The 16,481-nt window shown below is 39.3% G+C and overlaps 1 protein-coding gene across 4 annotated transcripts; it reads right to left on the reverse strand.

Annotated features, from left to right (window-relative positions):
• Nucleotides 1–749: 749 nt before the first annotated feature.
• Nucleotides 750–15,579, reverse strand: BZW1 (basic leucine zipper and W2 domains 1). Of its 4 annotated transcripts, none has more exons than XM_055397798.2 (12): nt 15,451–15,579; nt 14,213–14,286; nt 12,033–12,209; nt 10,324–10,418; nt 9,244–9,309; nt 8,513–8,648; nt 7,467–7,576; nt 7,149–7,319; nt 6,614–6,760; nt 5,978–6,116; nt 4,856–4,978; nt 750–4,248 (listed from the first exon to the last, which is right to left on the reverse strand). In XM_055397798.2, exons 2-12 carry the CDS (start codon nt 14,274–14,276, stop codon nt 4,217–4,219), a joined length of 1,260 nt encoding a protein of 419 aa, XP_055253773.1. In that variant the 5' UTR covers nt 14,277–14,286; nt 15,451–15,579; the 3' UTR covers nt 750–4,216. The 4 variants fall into 4 exon arrangements, with proteins under 4 accessions (XP_055253773.1, XP_055253774.1, XP_088684558.1 ...); XM_055397799.2 differs by lacking the exon at nt 15,451–15,579 and adding an exon at nt 15,158–15,420; XM_088828432.1 differs by lacking the exon at nt 15,451–15,579 and having other exon boundaries at nt 10,324–10,361.
• Between the last annotated feature and the right edge of the window lie 902 nt (nt 15,580–16,481).

Genomic DNA, 16,481 nt, shown 5'->3' on the forward strand with positions numbered 1-16,481 from the left:
AAGGAGTTCATGAAATTTTATTCAATTTCAAGGGTACAGGCAAGAAGCAAATTTCACAGTTAAACACAAATAATGCAGCAATGTAATTACTGGCTTGAACGGCTGTACTTGAGGTTGTTCAGAGTGTCAAGAACTATCTGGATTATCAGCTATCCCGTTTTCTCCATTCTTCAGCTATTTGCCATGCCAGGATCCATTAGTCCTAACTAGAATGGAAATAAAGTGTACTTACAGAGATAATATTTTATTCTTAAGATGCCAGAGAATGTAGAACAACTTTCTGAATAGAGTATTCTTCAGTCTGTATTTCCCCAATGTCTACCTCTAAGTCAACTTGAAGCACAGCCTTCAGGAGTTCAGCTTTAAAAAAAAATGGTTTAAACTATTTTCATCCTAAGATATTTTTAAATGGTTATTACACTGACAGAAATTCCCTGAAACAACTCAATTATATTTGATAACTTTGTAGCACCCCAAATTCATTATACATATTGAATGCATAGTTCGCAGACCTACACTAATACAACTATAAACATTCTAATTGTATCACAGTTTAATGAGATATTGGTCCCTCTCGATAAAGTCTACAAAGCAAAGGACTGAACAGATTTGTTGCCACTGTCTCCTCTAGGGCACTAGAGTAGGCACAAGCAGTTGAAGCCTTTACTTGAAGGTTAATTGAGTTAATAAGTTGACAGCAATTGAGTGAATTTGTAAAATATTCTCGTCTTTTTTTCAATTCATTAAGAGGTCAAATTATAATCTTGGAATAAAGATAAAAGGATTATAAGTGCATTGGAAAATTAAAACGACTGGATTTGGTACGGTGGCTAATAGCCAGTTATATAGAAGGAAAAAAACGTAGAGAGGGAAAGGGAGTTTGGAAATCTTTCTGATCCAAACCAAATTTCATACAATTATGCAAGATTGTGTTTAAGTACAAATCCACTGCAAGTTTTTTAGACAGAGGCCAATTATAAATTCATTATTTTCTAGATTCTGCTTACATAAAACCATCTTAACCACATATTTCTTAATAATTATATGTGAAACCATTAGGCCTCAGTAGGCTGGTGAATAGACATACTCTTTATCAATACTCGAGCACTAATATTTTACATGAAAGATCACAGCAAGGCAGTTTACTAGAATTGTCACAGAAATGCAATAGCCTGTTTTACATGGCACCTGTAAATAGCATCAGAGGAAATTTTTACAAAGGTAATTCAGTAGTCTAGGTATTAATTTAATAAAGTACACTAAAACTTTGGCATCTATGTTACATTTTCAACCAGCCAATAATAGTTCTATCAGTTCCTACAAGCAGCTTACTTGGGTATGACTGTAGACTCACTGGTAAAATTTCAATGTCGTTTATCAGTGTTATAACCTACTTTAATTAGATCATTCACCTAGGATTTTAACTGATTTTTATAGATGAGAAGGAACCTGAATTATTCTAATTATGAATACCTTTCTAAATCAAGCAAGAATCTATCAAGACATCCAAAGCCAATGGGAAATGATTTGTCTCATGCTTGTGGCAGGAAGGGTGTAAAGCACAGCTGTTAAATGATGGTGACTGGCAGAAAGCAAAGGTCTGATATTTTCTACTGACTCTGGGAGAAAACAATACTGCTTCAGGATTTGGACACATAAAGATATGTCTGCCAATGCAAATGTCTACCACTAGGTGGTCCTACCCTTAAAAAAATTATATTAGGGTATGATTTCTCAAATGGGGGTGGTGTCACCCCCAAATAGGACCCCAAAACCCCCTTACTCTTTTCATGTAAAAAGCAGATACAGTACATATACAGCATATCTGTGATACTAAAATTCATTGGGAGAATTCCCTGGTTGCCCAGTGGTTAGGACTCCATGTTTTCAATGCTGAGGGCACAGGTTCAAACCCTGGTTGGGGAACTGAGATCCTGCAAGCCATGTAGTGTGGCCCCCCAAAAATTCATTGGTGCACTGTTAAACAGCTCTAAGCACACATTTAATTATGGTATGTAACAGGAGACTTATCCTTAGAAACTGACACCAAGTTAGGAAAATCAATGAACATTTATCGGATCATGATTACAAGTACAATCTTAACATCTGTATTTACATATTTGAGGTTGGCACTGGCAGCTGAGAGTCAAAATTGCCACTTAAAATTCAGAATGAAAATCTGCTAAGTCTTTTTAGAAAGCATTCCCTTTCTTTACACTATACTGTCATAGGTGACATCCATTTACTGTTAATATTGTAGTAAACACTACTTCGTCATTATGAAGGAAAAAACTGATCAGACAAAGATCATAATGTAGTTTTCTGGAAAACTACACACACTTTCACTATACACAGTATATAATAAACAAGATACACTCTGTACTGCAGTAACATGCAATGGTTTGGTTGTAGAAATGTTAATGTAATTTCTGCTACATCAGAATTCTGTGAAGTTGGGAGTCATAAGGATGAAAAGAGCAATTATTTAATGCTTACACAGTAGATACATCTGACGCATAACATACAGTTACCACTAGGTATCAGCAGGGAATTTAAAAAAAAGAAAAAAAAAAAGAAGACTGACCTATATAAACCTAAGTGTAAGGATGGACTTTATTTTTTAAAAAAAGTCTTGAGGACTACAAATTACAAAGTAAAAGCAGATCACTATGTAGAAACCTAGTGAATACATTTTGCCTGTGCATGAAAGCTTTATCAAAAGTCATTCATTTAACAATTTCACCCCCTTCACAATGGTATCAATTATAATGCTCTTCTTCATAAGGTTATACCTTTATTTCAAACTATATTACATGTATTCCCTCAAGATAAACTTCTAAACACAAAATTCTTGGTTCATAAGAATGGCACCTTTGAAAAAGGCAATTCCCACTCAAGTCTCTTGTGGCATTATTCCAAACTTGTTTCTTTCACCAGTCAAAAAACTTTCAGTGTTCACTTTCAACATGAAATCTTTCCAGCAAAAAGCGTGGCCACACTTTGTTTTCTAATGACTACATATAAAGACAGGTAGCAGCAAGAAAAGATGGAAATTAAAAAGGCAGCCATTAAAATAAATGGATCAACTGTATAGAAGAGATATTTGGCTCATGGAAATTTAAAAAACTGGCAACTAGGTTAAGTTAATAGCCAGATAATTGAGAAGAGAATGAAGCTGGTCCACTATGACCAAGTAGGAATACATCATTATCACCACACTTCACCCTTTACAACAAATACGCTAAACAATATTGAGTTATATTTGGAGTCCCAAATAGAACATGCTGATCATTTTTCTTTCAACAATTTTCTGGGTTTAGTACAGTCATTTGCTTTACTTGCACTATTTTCAGTCCGCTCTCACAAATCTAAGTGCAGGATAAGTGTAAAATACTTAAATGACAAGGCTTTTTCCAAGGTATATTTGAAAATGGCTTTGCGAAAAGAATATTCCTTTGTTTTGTGTGGAAAGAATCAAACTGAATGCAGAAGTTTCTCAATGGGAAAAAGCTCAGTTTTTTTCTTCCCACTACCTTTGCCACATACAATTTCCCAAATACCCCACTTTCAAGTTTGTTCTCCACGGCTTCATTTTAGGGAATGAAAATCAGAGAGCAGACAATTGAGCTCAAGTACATCTGGGGCTAAAAATGCCAAGAAAATGTTAATATGGAAGCAATGGTCCAAATACTCAAGATTCATGTTAATGAATTCAATTACTGTATATGAGAGTTTTCATTGATGAGCAGGGCTTTGGGCATATCAAGTTATCACACAAATCATTGCCTTCTGAGACATTGGATACTTTTACAGTTTAATTTGCAAACAGAATTTTTATAACAAATTATTTTTAACCAAATCATATCTTGAAAACTGTTTATATAGAAAACCCAGGGAATAAAGTGAACTGTTCATTGTGGAAGGCCTTAAATTACATTATTACAGTAGAAAATACAGGAGGTAGAAGATAACTGAAAAGACTAATGCAACATCAGATTCAAATCTATAGCTCCTGTAGCTACTTAAAACATGGTTTTAGAAACTAAATCCAACATTTCCAGTAACCATAGAAACAGTTAAAATAAAATTTGCCATGAAAGCCCTTATATCATGCTTGATATAGGGAGGTAGGAAGATGTAAGAACCAGGACACATGAGACATGACATTTTATCTACAACTCCTGTTTGCTTTTTACTGAGGGTGTAGTTTCAAAATTCAGTCACCTTCTTCAGCTTCAGACTCAGATTCTAGAAAAGGGGAAAAGTGCAATCAAGCATTACATGATATCAGAAAGTAAAAGTTCCATTTATAACTTTACTTAAAATTTTTTATTAATAATGATCTACTCATATGAGGAGGATATAAAAAAGTATGCATCTGTAAATCTCAAAATTCATAAATATTTGGACTTCCCTGGTGGCTCAGATGGTAAAGAAATCTGCAATGCAGGAGACCTGGGTTCAGTCCCAGGGTTGGGACGATCCCCTGGAGGGCACAGCAACCCACTCCAGTATTCTTGCCTGGAGAATTCCATGGACAGAGGAGTCTGGGAGGCTACAGCCCATGGGGTTCCAGAATTGGACATGAGTGATTGACTAATACACACATTCTCAAAATTCTCAATTTTCCTAAGAATGTTAGTATTATGGCCAAGTCATCAAAATACCTGAAATCTAGTTTTTCTCCCCTGCCTTAAAGTAAATGAGCTTTTGGAGGTGCATCATGAATGAACAAAAATCTGTACTTTAGGTACAAAATGGTATCTGAATGAAAGAGGACATGTATGGACATATTCTTGTCCACGTTAAAATAAGTTCTCAGGCTTTACCAGACTGCACAAATGAAAAGACTTACCTTCCTCAGCATTTTTGAGCCACTCTACAAACTTTTTCATTTGCTCAAGGAAGACACTCTTCCCCTTGGCAACGTGTGCATCTTTATACCACTTTAGAATGGGTTCTTCACTCAGAACTTCAGCTGTAAAGAAGAGAGCAACCTTTACATTTGTGGAGTATTCATATAGTACTTCTGTAACTAAAGCAGAGTTAGAAACTCCCTAAGGTGCACATGCCTTCATAGCATTTTTATTTTTACTGAAATGTGGAGTAAAACCAATTATTTTTGTTGCTTACAAACGCTCGACTAGTTTCTTCAACAAATTAATTTTTTAAAGAAAAGTAGAAAAGATGAAATGAGAACCATATACTAAGTAACTTTTTATCAACTTGTAGAGTGATTCTCTCAACCAAAAGCAACCTGATCCCCTGGGGTCATCAGACAGTGTTTACAGACACTGCTGGTTGTCGCACTGGGGAGATGTGTTACTGGTATCTGTTGGCTGATGCCAGGAATGCTGTTAAACACTCTATAATGCACAGGACAGTCATCTACAAAACAGTTTTCTGGCCCAGAACAGTAGTGTCAAGGTTGAGAAGTCTTGTGATAAATGATTAGGGATATGTGATAGATAATTAAAAAAATTATTTTACGTGTGGTACTGTGATTCTACTTAAAAAGTCCAGTGTTTTACTGATAAAATTAAAAGTTATTTATTAACTTTTCCAGAATTAAATGAGGATTTTAAAGACTTACTTCTAAACAATCTGGAGGAAGTAAGTGGAGGTATAGATACTTTAAAGAAACCTAACCGCAAGTTGATAATCACCAAAGCACAGGGTGCTTAAAAAAAAAAAATCTGGGGATGCAGGTAGACCTCTAGGTTTAATATGGAAACCAAGAAAATCATTTGTCTGGGGAAGAGGACTACAGCAGGTGAAGCCTGAGGTTCATCAAGGTTTTAGAGATGTTTAAATGATAATGCACTGAAAATGTACCCAATTATATCAGACAACTCAGCCCTATGATTAGAGTGAAATACTTTAGGGTGCTGATGTTCAGAGAACTAATCATCAGAATTATTTTGAGTTTTCTAGGTTTTGCAATAAATGTATTAACAAAATTCAAAATTTAAATTACCTTTATAAAAAAGCACCACTATTTTCTGGAAGGCTTTCATGAAATGAATGTTGTCATAGCAGTACTCCTGAATCTTCAGTAACAGAGTCAGCTCAGACTGACCTTGAGTTGTAAAGGCAGCAAGTAGAGGGCTGTATTGCTTTTAAAGGGAAAGGAGAAAAGATTTAGTCATTCAGTACAATGAATTTGTAAATTCAGTACAAACTCCTAAAAGACAGAACACAACTCATCTTTTACAATCACTATATATTCTATTGAGTGGAAGCTTTAAAAAAAAAAAAAAGGCAGAAAAATCTCTTAAGCATTTAAATCAAAGAGGCAATACTAAACCAAGGATTCCAGAGAACTGCGACTACAGTCTTAACATTTTAAAGGGAAAAAAGAGAGAATCCTATTTTTCAATATTCTTTCAAAAGCAAACACTAAATTGTAGGTTTCAGCTACTTTAAAAAATGTATTTGTTCTTATCCTGTGAGCAACAGAAAGCCCAAGACTTTTTAAAAGGTATCACCAATATTTAATATGTTATTTGTCTACTTACTGGTGGTTTACCCCCAGAAACCACAGGAAAAGCATACAGACAGTGCGCTTATCCCCACTTACAAAAGTAATGTTTTATCAGCACAATTCTCATACCTTCAGGTGCTTGATGGCTTGCTCTGCTACAAGCTCCTCTTTTTTGTTCCATTCCACGGTGCTCATTACGCTGGACCATACTATTCCAATGACAACGGGTTCTGGGATGTTGTTTTTTTTCATTTCTTCCTTGACATACAAAATTATCTGCAGAAGAATCCAAATTTCATACAGAAATAAGTTTGATCTTTAGTACAGAAGTAAGTTTGATACTAAACATTTCAAACTTACAAAAAGCATAAAAACCTTTCCAAACAACTAACAATGACCAGGAGACCACATACAACCACACAACTTTTAAAACTAGAAGGTACAGACTTCTACTTCTAAACCTTATGTTACACATAGGCAAACTACCTAAGAAAAGCCCATGATGAAAACAGAAAGGTCTGTCTATTGGCCTGCACCTTACAAAATCCCCAACTATTAGAATTTTGGGGCACATGTAAGGTACCAAATATGAAAAAGACTGAGGCAAAGCCCCAGCATAACATTCTACAGCTATTATTAAAACTCACTCTGGTGAAATACTTACATCCTTAAATGGATCACCACGGGACATCTGTTCTTGAAGTTCTTTCTGGAGTTCCTTACGAGCTCCTATGGTTTGCTGATTCCGAACATATTCTGAAAGCTCTTTCAAGCCTGCCTCAGTAAAATATTTTGTGAAGTGTTCAACGCTTTGTTTATTGGCAGGAAAAAGTTCCTGAAATGAGAATTTAATCTGGTTAAATGGTCTTCAAATCATTCAAGAAAAACACTTTCCCTCTTAGCACAGATTAAAAATGGTAAAGTTGCCTATCACATTTTCCTTAAGTGTTGTCAAGAAAGTGAAGAATGAAAAGTCACAAACCATCAGTCTGTTATCCATGCTCACTTTCCGAAGACTTGCAGCTACTGCATTGATATCTTTTTCATTTATCCATGATTTAAACAGCTTTACAGCAAAAGCTGCTGAAACCCCTGTAGAAAAACAGAGCTTATTTAACAGAAGTCCCTTCTTGGATTTCAATGACTTTGCCTCCCCATTTCCTCTCTCTGAAGGCTCAGCACACAGGATTATTCACTTTATCTCCAAACCTACCCCTGAAACTCCCTCTGCCGCTGTTTACTAACCCAGTCTAACTTCTCTATTCCACCACTTGTTAGTTGTGTACTGTTAGTCAAGTTATATTTTTCTGATGTGTAAAATTAAGAGTTACAATTCTTACACTTAACAGGGTTGCTCTGAGAATTACACTCAGTTCAGTTCAGTAGCTCAGTCGTGTCCGACTCTTTGCGACCCCATGAATCACAGCACGCTAGGCCTCCCTGTCCATCACCAACTCCCGGAGTTCACTCAAACTCATGTCCACAGAGTCGGTGATGCCATCCAGCCATCTCATTCTCTGACGTCCCCTTCTCCTCCCGCCCCCAACCTTTCCCAGCATCAGAGTCTTTTCCAGTGAGTCAATAAATACTCTAATCAAAGCATTAAAAAAAAAGTTAGCTTTTAAGTTACTGTACAGAACAATTTAACTATGGAAATCATAAAAGGGACCTTGTTTTTCTTTTCAGCTTGCCAGTTCCCCCATTTTCTCTATTCAAAATGTTCCCAAGTTTCTCAACTGGAATTAATCTCTCTGGGTTTCCACAGCATTTCTATTTTTACTTTATAATCAATCACATTTTGTCTAGACCCTGGATATTTGGTGTGTGTCTAAATGCTAAAGTTATACATTAAATGACTGAACTGAAATGAACCAGTTAAATTCAAGGATACTACTTAAAACTATCATTATCACACATGTCAAATCTACACAAACTATATTCTAACTTTTATATCAGTTTATCTTTTATATTCTTATTTACACCACTCTCAGCCAAATAGAGATTATCCATTAATGAAACGTTGATTACCTTCTTTAACCAAATTCTCATTGTAAAGGCTATTAAGAATGGATGCATTAAGTGTTCCATTAGCCAGAAGAACACCAGTCAACATAGCCAGCTTGTTCCTTTCCGACTCTGAAAAACCCTTTAAGAACAGCAGCAGCTATAAAAGTAAACAGTCAAGGGTTAAAAGAGCAACTGCAGTATATAAAGAGAAGCAGTAAAGCATATTATATTGGTTAAAACTATGGGCTCTGAGGTCTAACTACTCAAGTTTATAGCTCAGTTATAATATTCACTAGCTGAATAATCTTAGGCAAGACACTTAACCTCTGGTGCAGTCTCCTCTCACCCACATGTAAATGTATAAAATAAAACTTGCTTCACACGGCTTTTGAGAGTATTAAATGAGTTAATATTATTAACTTTACCAAATTTTCTGTGCACCGATATGTACACTATCTGACTCTGACAGCAAGCATGGTAAACTTCTTTTTGTTAAGGTATTTAGCTCGAACCTGTTACTCTAACTTTTGAACAAACTCCACTGGATTTTTACCCTTTTGCCATTTGTTTGAACATAGAACTAAGAAAGAGTGTACAGCAAATTAAACTACATGATATACTCCAAACTTCATTTCAAAGACCGTCCACCTAAATATCTAAAATTATCTCAAATCCATGGCAGAATTAGGATTTAACATCCCCTTCTCTGGCCCCAACCTTTTGTTTTCCACAAAGGATATTGCTGCTCATACCTTTTTAACTTCATCTTCAAAACCTTTCTCCAGGTATTTGTAGCGCCTGATTAACTTGTTAAAAACCTGTAAGAATTAATAAAGGAACTGAGTAACTTCATATGTAAAAATGTCAGATACCCAAAAGATCTAAATCAGGGAAACTAAGACTTCTCCACAATATCTCTAGAACAGCAAAGAAATGAACCTTTCATTAGATGTCTAATCAGCTTAGGAAGTCTTGTCCTTTCTGAAATCCTACAATATACCAATAACGTTAACACTTTAATCACCAGCCCCAATAGGCTCTTACTGACAAAGTATCAAAGCACAAATTAATTACTGCTCAAATACAAGTCATTTACCTATCTGTAGGATATTAACTGGAGAAGGCAATGGCAAGCCACTCCAGTACTCTTGCCTAGAAAATCCCATGGATGGAGAAGCCTGGTAGGCTGCAGTCTGTGGGGTCGCTAAGGGTCGGACACGACTGAGCGACTTCACTTTCACACATTGGAGAAGGAAATGGCAACCAATCCAGTGTTCTTGCCTGGAGAATCCCAGGGACGGGGGAGCCTGGTGGGCTTCCGTCTATGGGGTCACACAGAGTCGGACACGACTGAAGTGACTTAGCAGCAGCAGCAGCAGGATATTAACAGATCGTAAAATATAGTTCTACTTTCTGAATGACAAAGACAACAGTCCCTAGGTTAGATGCACTAGTATGAACTTTCAAATGAGATTTTGACTGATAAGCTAATCTGCTATAACTCATTCACCTTTAAAAAGTTATATGTAGAATAATTTGGTGATGAAAATCATGACAGGGAACTGATTTTCCTTTTTCAGTTTGACTTTTTTCCTTAAAAAATGGATTAATTCTAGAAAAACAAGAAAAGGAAAACTAATTCAATTTTTTTTGTTTTTGTTTTTCTCCAATGCATTTTTAAGTTTCCAAATCATACTGCACACCAAGAACACCTCTAAATTTTCAGCTCAAATTCCTTCAATCTTCTACCACCAACTTCTTAAAAGCAGACTATTCCTTAAACATTAGCCAGATGGATAACAGCTAACTGAAATATGTAAAGTTTAACTTACCTGAGCAAATGCTTGCATGGTCTCTAGGTCTTCTTGTGCTGCAAACACACAGACATCTGTACGCATCATGTCATCTGCCAGTGTACCACCTGGGGCTAAAAGTATATTTTACAAAAAAATTGCAATGACATTCAATTAAAATTAATAATTATTTCAACCTTTCTTTCTGATTTTACAGTTCCACCACTGAGCAACTGTTTGACTACATGCAAGCTATGGAAGCCTCTCTAAGCCTCCATTCTGCATGTACACAAATAAGAGTTCTCATTCCAGCAGCCTGGTGTGAGGTTTGATACAATGTTACTGTGAAAACATTTTGGAATACTTTAGGGAGCCATGGAAATGAAATTACCAGCATCAATTGAGGATATGGATATATAACTAAGTAGCATGTTCTGTTAAGATATCCTGAGCTGCTGAGAGTGAAGGCAGGAGTAAATGAGTAGGGCTATGAGTAGAAATATAATGTGAGCCACATAATGTAATTCTAAATCTCCTTGCAGCCACATTAAAAATAAGAAGTGAAATTAACTTTGATATACTTTAACCCAACACATCAAAAATATTAACATTTTAGTATTCAAAGTATTATTGAGGCGTCTTATTTTATTTAACACTGTCTTCAAAATCGAATGTGTATTTTAACCTCTCTATTTGTACTAGGCATATTCTAAGTGATTGATAATTAGCTAGTGGCTAATACATAATTGCTAAGTTGTGTCCAACTCTGCCACCCTACGGACTCAGGTACAGCACTGTGCTCAACTGGCTCCAGGGCTCTAGCAGACACCAAAATCTGTCAATACTCAAGTCCCTTATATAAAAGGGAATGTGTGTGCTTAGTCACTCAGTTGTGTCCGACTCTTTGTGAACCAACTGACTAACCCGCCAGGCTCCTTTGTCCCTGGGGATTCTCCAGGCCAGAATATTGGAGTGGGTTGCCATGCCCTCCTCCAGGGGATCTTCCCAACCCAGGGATCAAACCCAGGTCTCCCACAGTGCAGGCAGATTCTTTACCACCTGAGCCACCAGGGAAGCCCATGAATACTGGAGTGGGTAGCCTATCCCTTCTCCAGGGGATCTCCCCAACCCAGGAATTGAATCAGGGTTACCAGGGGCATAGTATTTGTATACTTGCATTTATCCTTCTGTATATTTTAACGGTCTCCAGGTTGTATGTAATATCAGATACAATGTAAATGCTAAAAAATAGTTGCTGGATATATGGAAAATGCAAGTTTTGCTTTTTGGAACTTTCTATTCCTCCCCGCCCTGGAAAATTTTTGATCCACAGTTGGGTTGAATCCATGGATGTAGAACCTTGGATATGGAGGGTTGTCTGTATTAAGTATTTGGTAAGACAGAACAAGAGATACGGATTTCTTCATTAACCCAGAGTGTGCAAACACAAGTTGGAAAAATCACTGATGAAAGATGTTTTGGAACTTATGTATCAGACTGAAAAGTCTTCCCCAAATGTTATGGTTCTGTCATGGATTTCAAATATAAAGCTATACAGAGCAAGGCGATCTGCAAATTTACTATAATTTGAGACAAAAAAAAAAAAAAGAGAAAATCCTAAGGGGATAAAAAAAAGAAAACAAACAGAAACAAAGCCATCCTGATTTGATATGTCTGTCAAACAGTTCATATGCTGGGTTTTACATAATCCCCATAAAACACACTTTCCACAAGACCCAGACACTTACCCAGCATTCCGCCAGCCACCAGAATGTCAAAGAGTGTTTCTGCATATCGACGGTAATCAAGTTTTGCTCCAGAAGCATCAAGAAACTTTGCTACTGCTTCCAAATCAGTACCAGTTTCAGTTAAGCCTTGAATAATGCAGTCTTGAAACTGAGTAGGGTCAAACCTCTCTTTTTCATCTGGAGGGAAAACCCCAAAACATTTAAGTTTTAAAAGGGCATGAAACCACTGCCTTATGAAGCTGTAACTACTGAGTAAGGTAATCACATTCATTACAATTTCACTTATTTTAATTCCTGGAAATAACAAATGCTACTTAATTGCCTAAGACCTGTAACACAAGCAAACACAACAGGAGACTAAACACACATCCTTTGCAAGTTGCACCTCTGCGACTGCAAGGCAGGACTGCCTATCACAAGAAGTGTATGGCTTTTCTCTATTTTTTCACGCAGGTCTCCTAAATAACCTAAATGAGCTGGTGTGTTCCTACTGCTAGGAGACAATTTCCACCTGGAATGTGTGAAATTCAGAGTATCTTCTATACCTCAGGTAAACTTTATTCCTGAGTGAAATTCTGTCCAAGTATGGACACCTCTTGATTTTCTTTAAATGACCATAACACCTTCTACTTAAAAAGAGAGGAAAAAATATCACTCTAATACTTATTAAGGTAATTTTTAGAAAGTACATTTTTGGAGTATCCAATACATGACATGAGGCAGTTAGGAGTAGGGGCTCTGGATTTAAACTGAGATCAGCACTTAGCTATCTGAAGTTGAGCAACTTAGTGCATTCTTCATGTCTGAATGTTCCTGAGGTAAATGGTGATTAAGAGTAGGATCCACCTCATGAAGTTGTTCTGAATATTAAATGACATAAATAAAATAGAAAGCACAGTAAACAGGGCCTTGGATATATACCCAGCCTTTACTGTGCCGCTGTCACACACTCCAGAGTAGGGTTTGATTTCCCTATCTAGGTTAGATGACGTCTTAATTTCTACATAGCCCTAGGGTGACCAAAGTTTGCCTAGGACTTTTCTTGTTTGCAACACTGAAAGGCCTATGTCCTGGGAACTCTATTCAGTCCCAGGCAAATCAGGATCCAATTATCAAGAACTAAGAGACCATGAGTAATCTCAATCTGCAACTGGGGAAGTGAACTATCTTCCTGATACTAACAACAATATTAAAACTACTTGATAATGTATTATACCAGATAATATATACAGGCTTTTCCATTATAGAATTGTTCTGGTTCCCAACTAATTTTCCTCTTGAGAAAATTTACTGGCCTAAAACTTAAGGAATCTTCAACGACTAGAATCAAAACACTCCTTGTTCCCTGCTGTAAAGGGGCTGGCTACAATTAGAGATTTTAAAAAGATTCTGTAATATACATCTCAAAGTGTCTGCCACTCAGGGTTGAAAAACATAATTTATAACCAATAGCCAACCCAGTTCTTTATTTCCTAAAAGTTTCCTGTAAGATAAGGTCAATATGTACTTTTGAGCAATAACACTGAAAAGTTTAGGGGTAAAACATTAAAGCTACTACAAAATATGAGACCACATCTCATTAAACTTTGTATCTTGAGTGCAGTGTCTTGCTACAGTATTCAATATTCTCCAAAGTACCTAATAAAACACAAGGAGTTAATGCAATTCTTTTTTTTTAAAAATCCAAAACCTCAGTCTGTGAGGAAACAGTTTCAAAAGACAGTGCAATGTGAACTCTGTTCCATAATTAGCTTCCATGGGTTAAAGTCTGATTTTTCTCTCACAAATGTTCACATAGCTTGGATGAAACTAGTAATCACATTAGGAGTTCTCCTTTTTTAAATTGACCTTTTCTCTCAAGCAAAATCTTGCTTAAATGAAATTTAGCGAGTGAAAATGAAGCCCTGAAATCCATACTTTTTTTTTCTGTTTACAGTCACTGTATAGTCACAATAAAGACCATTCACTAGCCTGCTTAGATATATCTATGTTGGTATCACAAATCTTAAAAGCAGTAGAAACAGTAAGGGTATATCTGAAATGGCAGTCAACTAAAAATTCAAGCTCCTTTCTGGTACTTTCCCTTTAAGTTTTAATACTAAGCAATAGCCTGCCAGAGGAACCAAGATATAAGTTATTCTGGACGTCTGAAAAGAAGATATTAAAATAGAAATATTTACCTCTTTTTCTGGTTTTAAAACGCTGGCCTGATAGCGTTGGCTTTTGCTGCTTTTGATTATTCATAAAAGACACCCTAAGGGGGGAAAATAAGGCCTTAAAAATATCAGTGCCATAACATCCATTTTAAAAACAAAGCATCAAACCTTGGCCTAGTCACGGATAAACTACATAGAACATACACTTTCAGCCTAGCAATAGACTTGGGACGGGCACAAAGAATTACCTTTGCTTGATTAAATGTAAGTTCAAAACCTGCATTTCTCCCTACAAAAAAACTCTTTTAAAGATAAAATGTGAAGGCCACTTTTAAATGACTTCACAGCGCCACTGCGACTAGTGGCAAATCACCCATCATAAGCACAGTCTCCTCCTCGTTCCTGTTTAAATCCGCCTGCATCTTCCACTACTCTAAACACCACAGAGGGCCAACAGAAACGACCACCGTAATCATCCAAAACATGTATGTCAATTTAAAGACGCTATCAGGTTAATCCCTTCATCCGAGGGCAGCACCACCCTACCCTCAAGCCGTGCCCGGGACCGTAGCGGTCGCTTGCACCACTCCAGCCGGCAAAAAGGGACTGAGAACGGGCCTAGCCTCCCCTCCGCCCCATACCTTACAGGGCAAGCCTCCTGCCCGGGCACGTGTCTCCCCATTCAACCCGGGGTGAATGGGATAATCCACCCCCGCCCAAGGGCTGCTCCTCGCCCGCAGCCCCTTCTCCACTGACCCCGTGGTCAGCGGTGGCGGCCGCCGCAACGAGCGGACCAAAGGCGCCGAGGCGCTTCGCGCCGGGGGCCCCGCCGCCCGGTACATCCGCCCGCCCTCCAGCGAAAGCAGCGGTGGTGGAGGCGGCCGCAGTGGTGGTGGCGGCCCCTCCGCCCCGCCCGCCGGAACCCCCCACGCGTACATCACCCAACAGAGGCCGCGGCGGCTTTGTTACCCAGGCCGGGCAGGGCTGGACGAGGGCCTGCCTCGCCCACTGCCTCCGTCCGTGGAGCCGCGGGGCACACCCGCGCGCCGCGTTCCGGCCCGGGCAGCCGCCTCTCGATCTCCCCGCCGAAGCAGCCGCTCCGACCCCCGAATCCAAGCCCGAGATCCGGTCCGGCTCCATGCGGCGGCCTCCACCCGGGCCCATCCAAATCGGGCCGCACAGGACCCACCGCCTTCCTCACCCTCTACCCAGCGACTGGGGGCCTCAATCTCGGCCCGAGATGAGCAAGCCCTGCGACTCACCGAATTTAAGGCGATGAGAAAAGAGCCAGAAACCCCGGAGGTGGCAGCAACTGCGGCGGTCTCTCCTCTGCTACCGGAACTAACGCGAGGAGGAGGAGGAGGGAAGAGGTGCCACCCCCGCCTCGGCCGGTCTCCTATCGCGAGATTTCTTCCTCCGGTGCCCTGCCCACCCTTCTCCACCCCTCCTGGATCCCGGCTCAGCGGCCTGGGGTGGGAAAGGAAGCGAGCGTGATTTTCAAAGGTTCTTTATTCTTTTATTGGGTTCCCGATTTCACGGACACTTAGACTAGACTAGCCCATCCTTCTTGCACCGCCGTTTCCTCCGGCCTCTTAGTCAGCACCTGGAGGCGGCTGGGAGAACGAATATCCCCCACCACCCCCGCCGGTGCCGAGGAAGTTAGATACGTCCGTCCCAAGTCCCTTCCGCACCGACCCTTCCACCCACTCCCCCTCCCGCACCGTTCCCCCTGCGCCGGAAGTTGCAGCCGGAAGGCTGGGGACGCCTAGGACGTTCGTGGGTGGAAGCGGAGTTTAGGAAAGAGTCCTCTTCTGGCCTCTCCTCTGGCTGAAGTTGGAAAGAGCTTGCACAGGCTTAAGTCCGAAGCGGGGCAGCGTTGCTCCGCGATGGTGGCTGGGTGGGGTCGTGTACTCCCACTGCTAGGAGCGGGGAAAATCCAGGTAGGGGTCAGAAGGAAGTTTGGTCCTCCGACTGCGGCCGCCATCCTCGCAGTGGTCTCCGTAGTTCCCTCCTGAGTGTGATGATTGTGGGAACCTGGAGATCATCAGATGCGCCGGAGGATTTGTTAAAACACACTGCTGAAAAATAAATAAATAAAACACACTGCCGAGACTCACCTGAATCCCATCGATGTGGAACCCAAGAATGTACATTTCTAACAAGTTCCTTTTGATGCTTGATGCTGCCAGTCGAGACCATAAAGAAAGCTCAGCGCCGAAGAATTGATGCTTTTGAACTGTCTCCAGGTTTCTAACATCCACAGTGCTTTTCGCACACAGTATCGAATTAGCGG

This window comes from Moschus berezovskii, chromosome 2 (genome assembly GCF_049115385.1).
Source record: "Moschus berezovskii isolate FMDL1 chromosome 2, NW_MosBer_1.0, whole genome shotgun sequence".
NCBI lineage: Eukaryota > Metazoa > Chordata > Mammalia > Artiodactyla > Moschidae > Moschus > Moschus berezovskii.